Here is a 6689-nt window from a genome sequence, read left to right as displayed (position 1 = left end):
TCCCTCACAAGCACAGTGCAGGCACTCTCTACACTCCGAGCTCTGCAGTGCAGCCTCCCCTCTCATCGGCTCTGTCTCGGTGCCTACACTGCCCAGCGCCAGGGCAGCGAGAGCAGAGCTCCCATACCAGATCCTGGTCATGAGGCAAGAGCCCTCCATCGCGCTCACTGCCGCTCTGAATTGAGGCTCCTGGACGCTGAGCTTCCCCCCCGCTCTGGTGTTCAAGGCGTCCTCTCTCGAGCTACTCAGCTCAGCAATCGGCTCGTTGCTTCTGACTTGCTCATTTGGATCACGGATGGCACAGGGTCTTGACTTGTCGCTTTGTGTTTGTCTAATGATCAGCTGATGGAACTTTTCATTGTCACCAGCCCTGCTCGTGTACTGTGGGACTGTTGCCTTATTAGTGAGGATGCTGCTTCTGCCTGCTTTGTTGTCGTCTTCTCTTGTGGGAAGAATTGCTCTTATTGCTCCCTGAAAAAAACAACATTAATGTCCTCATTACAAGGTCCTTTAAATTGTTGCCTTCTTTTTCTTAAAGCATTGGTGGTAAATTCTGGTTACAATAATTACATCTTTTTATGTAAGTGCAGTTCCTTTGCTGGGATATATCCATGGGTTTTACACACTGGAAAATTGCAGTCACAACTGGTGAAACAGGAATAATCTTGGGACGTTAAAACACAAGACCCAGTTTTTCTTCTGTGAATGAAATTGCTACAGAGAAACGTCATCCTGATTAATTTCATTTGGACTATATATGGTGACTTGAGACTAAGCAGGGTGGTCTTGCCTAGATGCCACCTGCATAAGAGAGAGCAGCACTTTGACAAGGTATAATCAAGTAGGAAATCAGCTGTAGAAAAAGAAGTAAAAGTGGTGAAGTTGTTGCTGTGCTTCAAGCACATTGGCCAGGGCACTCACATATATATATATTATTTTATTTTTTTACTTTTCATTTTTATTTATATATTCATATATTTATATTATCTATTTTATTTTCATTTATTTATTTTTATTTGTGCATGCAAGATTTATGGTGCCGTTGTTGCATCCTTACAGTTGATTTTGTGTCTGCTTGGAGAGGACGTAGTGTATGGCTTGTCTGTGCACAAAATGCAGATGAGGAAAAGGATACCTCTCCTACAGTAGCTAATGTAATCTGCTTGCAGGGAGGTGCTTTCTAGTTGCACGATCACGAAGACGAACATAGATGTAGTTGAAAGATTTCTGTGTGTAACTGCAACAGTTTGCATACTTGAATAAGCATTCTTTGGCTCAGAGAAAAACCATAGTTTTAAGAAAAAGCTGCAACTTCAGATAAATACAAGACTGTTCTTGAGACAAACATGAAGGCTGAGAAACCTCACAGGACCAAGCTGACATGGCACCTTTGATCTGTTTAACTCTGTAGTGGAGCAGCTTAGTCTTGAGGGTCTAAGCAGGAGCCGCAGAACAAGATAAATTCTCTTCAGGGAACAGTCAGAAGCCTTTAGGCAGGCAGTGAGGTGGGTTCTGAGCTAGAGAGAGGTTTTGGTTTTCAGACCTTACCCAAGGGTAAGCATTCATCCTGCAGTGCCAGGATGCTTTCCAAAAGTGGCCCACTGAGCGCTCACATTCCCAAGCAGCTGTTAGTTGTGTTCATGGCTAGCTGTGAGGCTTGCTTTAGCAGCATTTGTACTGATGGAATGCTCAGAGGTAATTTTAGTGGTCTGACCCATAAATTCATGAAACATACTACGCTGGAGGGAAAAAATCCTATCCTGTAGGGGAGTTTTCAGGCTCAGAAGCAAAAGAGAAAGGTGAGAAGTCCAAAACCATTTTTCTGCTAACAGTGAAAACTAATGGTCCCTATCCTGATAGGCTAGCAGGCAGTCACTTTGTGCAGTCTACCCCGATAGCAGCTCTCTCTCTCTCTCACGATAGCAGCATCTCTCTATCTCTCTCGATAGCAGCCAGGCAAGCCTGGCTTCCTCTTCCCTGCTGTTGTCCATTCTACCTCAAACACATTGCGTCTGCGTTATCCTGCTACCTGGTGGCGGGCTGTGAGCCAAATGACTGTGCATCAGCACTGGTGTTGGAGCATACTTTGGGATGTTGTGTGAACCCTTACAGGAGCGTTTGGGAGAAACTTCAGCCCGGTCCTTGCATCATTGTCTAGTGTTCTCCTACAGCTGTTCTAGATGACCATGCCCGTAGTTGCAAGCAGAGGGGTTGGTGTGATGGACCATCAGTCTTTCCTTGTTTCTAGAATGGTGTGCCAGGCAATCCGAAGTTGTACAGGAAACCAGAGGCCAGGACTAAGCGTGCTGATCTGCATTATGGCTCTCAGCAATACTATGCATGTCTGTTGTTTCTGTTTGAGTACAGAGAGGCTGTTAACAACTGAAATTGCTGCTTCTTATGCTCAGTGTTGTAAGTATGAGCAAAGGTCTTGGCAAAGCCTGCTTGGATCATCTCCAAAGCTAGCTCCTCCGAAGTCCAGACTTCCAGATATCACATCTACATCATTGTAAGTACATCCCTATAATCATGCTGTTTACCAAACTCATTTTCAACTTCGACTAAACAGCTTCAAAAACTTGTGAAGAAAAGACAATAAGTATTGTTCTGTGATTTCAGGTATATATCTGTAAAAGTTAGTAGTGTTCAAGCTATGGAGAAGCCCATGTATATCTTAGTTATGGCATTTTATTAATGTTTATTTAAAATCCTTTATCTTTCTCTATGAAAAAGTCAAGGCACTCAGATTTAAAAATGAAGCAGTGAAGTTCTATGTGTGCTTCAGCTTGTGGGATATTTTTCTATTTCAAGTAGTAGTCTGGTTATGAACAGAACAGCACAGGGATGCTTTGGGACCTAATTCTTGTTTATGGACCTAACTTTCGTTTAAGGCTCCCTTCTTTACCAGTGCAGTGTCTTAAAGTGAGTGTCAGTAACTGCATGAGTTCTTTACTTAAGGTGAGATAGAATCATGAAATATAATAGGGTTTGTGTACATTGTTGCACAGTGAAAGGAAGCCTGATTAACAGATTACACTCATCAAGCTAGGAGAAAGTTATTAATGTCACTTAGATTCAGCCCAGATGTTTAACTGTTTGTAGAATCAGATTCTAGTTCATTTTAGCCAGTATGTAATAAAATTATTTGAAACATCTGAACAGTGCAAAAATGAATGGGTAGATCTAGAAATAGCGACCTTCTTTCTTTCAGTAACAAGTGCATTTTGAGTGCAAATATTAAATATATTGTCATATCTGTTAATTAAAAGTACCTTAAATGTATATGCCTCTATCTTGCAATACCTTTAACCAGAAAGATTTCCTCCTTCTCCCATATAGTCCTGCTGATCTCATAAAATACAAGCTGAAATGAAACACTGTGGCCCTGGTTCTGAAACACATGTTCTTGGAATCTCATGTGCGCCCTGGAATTTTACAGCTCTTAAGATCCAAAGGAAGATGACCATATTCCATATATATGCTGAGACGGAATATACCTCTGGTATATTTGTTCCATTCCCCTTTCCATGCAGCTCTGCTAATGCAGAACGGGAGAACGGTGGGAAATACAGCATCAAAGGATCACTGTGAGCACCCATTGATTCCAGCAGAGGGCAACATTCCCCTTCGAAAAGAAAATAGTTTAACTAGAACAGGATCATCCACACTGGTTCTAAAAGTTTGAGAAGGAAGGAAGCTGATGAAGGTCTGAGCATCTGTATTGCATTTGCTTTTTCCCAGAAATCAACATTCTGGCAGTCACCAATACCAAAGAATAATTTTACTTGGTTAAAACCAACATTTTCTGGTTTATTCTTGAAAGAAAAGGTCAAAAGAAGAAATCAAACGTGAGTGTGAATAAAAAGACAACTGTCACTTATAATAATACTTTGTCCCACAGAGCAAGAGTCAGAGTCAGTTTCAAACTGTGTTTCCAACAGACACTTCAAAGTGCTTGAAATTTGTTGCAGGAAGGAGCTTGGTTTTCAGCATAGATTTAGCCGTTACAGAGATGGATGCCATTGGTTTAGGAGAAGCATGAGAAGTGAACCTATATAAGGGCCTTGTAGGGGCAGGCACACTGACTATTGGGGCACAAATGAGGATGTGGACGGCTTGGTGTGTGTCCTTGTGCTTCTTTGGAGCAAGTAAGCAATCAGTAAAGCCATGAGAGCTGCTCTGCTGCTGGGAGAATGTAGCTTCCTTGTTTTAATATGTTTCTGTTCTGCTTTGTCTTATAGGAGCTCGAGTTACACAAACCTCTAGTCTTGTGCTGAAAGAAGATGACAAAGCTACTCTGACATGCAGTCAAAATGATAATCACGATGCCATGTATTGGTATCTGCAGCAGCCAGGGAAGGGGCTGCAGTTGATCTATTATTCCATAGGTGCAAATCAGGAATTTGAGGGTGACTTTCACACTGGATACAAAGCTCAACGGCCAAACCTCTCAGACTTCTCCTTGGATATTTTATCTGTGAAGATGAACTATTCCGCTGTCTATTTCTGTGCCAGCAGTGTGAACACAGCACTTCAAAGTCACTTCCTTTCTTTACATAAACTTCTCCTTACCGGCACTTTCTCTCAGAAGGGAGCCACTCTCAGCACAGGAAGAGGGTCTGTAGGTCGATAGCCTGTTCACAAACCAGATGTTGCCAGGGTGCTGGAACAAGAGAGGTAGAACAGGTCTTTGAAGTGCAGGTTAATTGATGAACTCACCTGTCCTGATCACTGTGTGCTCTCTATCTCATGTGAGCAATCAATAAAGATTGTTAACAAAAAGCAGTCATAAAAGGAAGGAACTAGAAACTTTAAAGATACAAGAAGCTAAGCAGACAGACGCGCCACAGATGAGCTTAAAATGACAAAAGAGTATCCATTACCATGGTCTTCAAGTACATAGACACAGTCCTGAGAATTTCCATGTGTATGGAGGCTGTAAAGAGGAAAGGGAGATAGCACAAAATAGAATGCAACTTAGAATAAATTCACATTCAAGGAAAATACTATAATCAAATGGAGGGAGTGAAGGTCCCGAGTCCCAGCAACTGCCTGGGATGCCACCATTCCATGGGGCCAGCTACAGAAAACAGGAGCAGGGGGCCCTAGAGAAAAAGAGGAAAAACTTTAACTCATATTTGGCAAGTGAAGGGGAACATGTGGACCACATTCTAACAACCAGGCTGCATGGGCAGCTTATAGCATCCCTTGGACAGCTTTAGTCCTTTTATGGAGGTGGTGTCATTATCATGAAAGAAACATCTTGTAATTTTCTTCCTGGGTTCCTTTCCTCCTTGGGCCATGAATGTCCCAAATCACTCCTGTGAGACTACCAAGCAGACTGCATGTCTAAGGCCAGTTTCCTGGAGATCCACAGTGCGACCAGAGCAGAGCAGAGGAGAACAGGATAGACCAGAACAGAATAGAATTCAGTTGGAAGGGACCTACAGGGATCATGCAGTCCAACTGCCTGATCACGTCAGGGCTTATCAAAAGTTAAAGGGTGTCATTAACAGCACTGTGCAAATGCTCCTTAAAAACTGACAAGCCAGGGCCATCAGCCACCATTTGAGGAAGCCCCTGTTCAGGTGCTTGCCTCCCTCCCGATAAAAAAATGTTTCCCCTGACACAGCTTTGAACCATTCCCATGCATCCAATCTGGATACCAGGGAGAAGAGATCAGCACCGCCCTCTCCCCTTTCTCTTCTTTAGGAAGCTGTAGATAGTGATAAGGCTACTTTGTGATGTACAACAACACAGAACACAAGAGAGTAGGTTCATTTGGATTGAAATCCTGTTTTGAAACACTGACAACATGGGATTTGAATCCAGATGTTCTTCTTGAACATTTAACCCATTCTGTTATTCACATATGTTAATACACTGTCCCATAGAACAAGAGTCACAGTCACTTTGAAACTTTCTGTGTGTTTCCAACACAAACAATTCAAACTGCTTGAAATTTGTTGCAGGAGCTAGGTTTTCAGCATAGATTTAGCTGTTACAGAGATGGATGCCATTGGTTTAGGAGAAGCATGAGAAGTGAACCTATATAAGGGCCTTGTAGGGGCAGGCACACTGACTATTGGGGCACAAATGAGGATGTGGACGGCTTGGTGTGTGTCCTTGTGCTTCTTTGGAGCAAGTAAGCAATCAGTAAAGCCATGAGAGCTGCTCTGCTGCTGGGAGAATGTAGCTTCCTTGTTTTAATATGTTTCTGTTCTGCTTTGTCTTACAGGAGCTGGAATCACCCAAACCTCCAGTCTTGTGCTGAAAGAAGATGACAAAGCTACTCTGACATGCAGTCAAAATGATAATCACAATGCCATGTACTGGTTTCTGCAGCAGCCAGGGAAGGGGCTGCAATTAATTTATTATTCTGCAGGTCCAAATCAGGAATTTGAGGGTGACTTTCACACTGGATACAAAGCTCAACGGCCAAACCGCTCAGACTTCTCTTTGGATATTTTATCTGTGAAGATGAACTATTCCGCTGTCTATTTCTGTGCCAGCAGTGTGAACACAGCACTTCAAAGTCACTTCCTTTCTTTACATAAACTTCTCTTTACCAGCACTTTCTTTCAGAAGAGAGCTTCTCTCAGCACAGGATGATGGTCCGTAGGCCAATAGCCTGTTCACAAACCAGATGCTGCCAAGGAGATGGAATAAGAGAGGTAGAACAGGTCTTT

At 42.7% G+C, this 6689-nt stretch overlaps 1 gene segment (V, D, J or C); it reads left to right on the top strand.

The window, feature by feature from the left end:
* The first annotated feature begins 4074 nt into the window (after positions 1–4074).
* On the top strand, positions 4075–6410 carry LOC130602746 (T cell receptor beta variable 19-like). The segment is given in 3 exon segments: positions 4075–4148; positions 4242–4617; positions 6239–6410. Coding segments are annotated over 3 exon segments (471 nt in total).
* The last annotated feature ends 279 nt before the right edge of the window (positions 6411–6689 follow it).

The sequence above is a fragment of the Pezoporus wallicus genome, unplaced genomic scaffold (genome assembly GCF_028554395.1).
Source record: "Pezoporus wallicus isolate ANWC-B61680 ecotype Strahan unplaced genomic scaffold, APGP_CSIRO_Pwel_v1 contig_6814, whole genome shotgun sequence".
NCBI classification, from domain to species: Eukaryota; Metazoa; Chordata; class Aves; order Psittaciformes; family Psittacidae; genus Pezoporus; species Pezoporus wallicus.
Note: the sequence above shows the minus strand (reverse complement) of the source record. Positions and strands in the feature narration are given on the sequence as shown.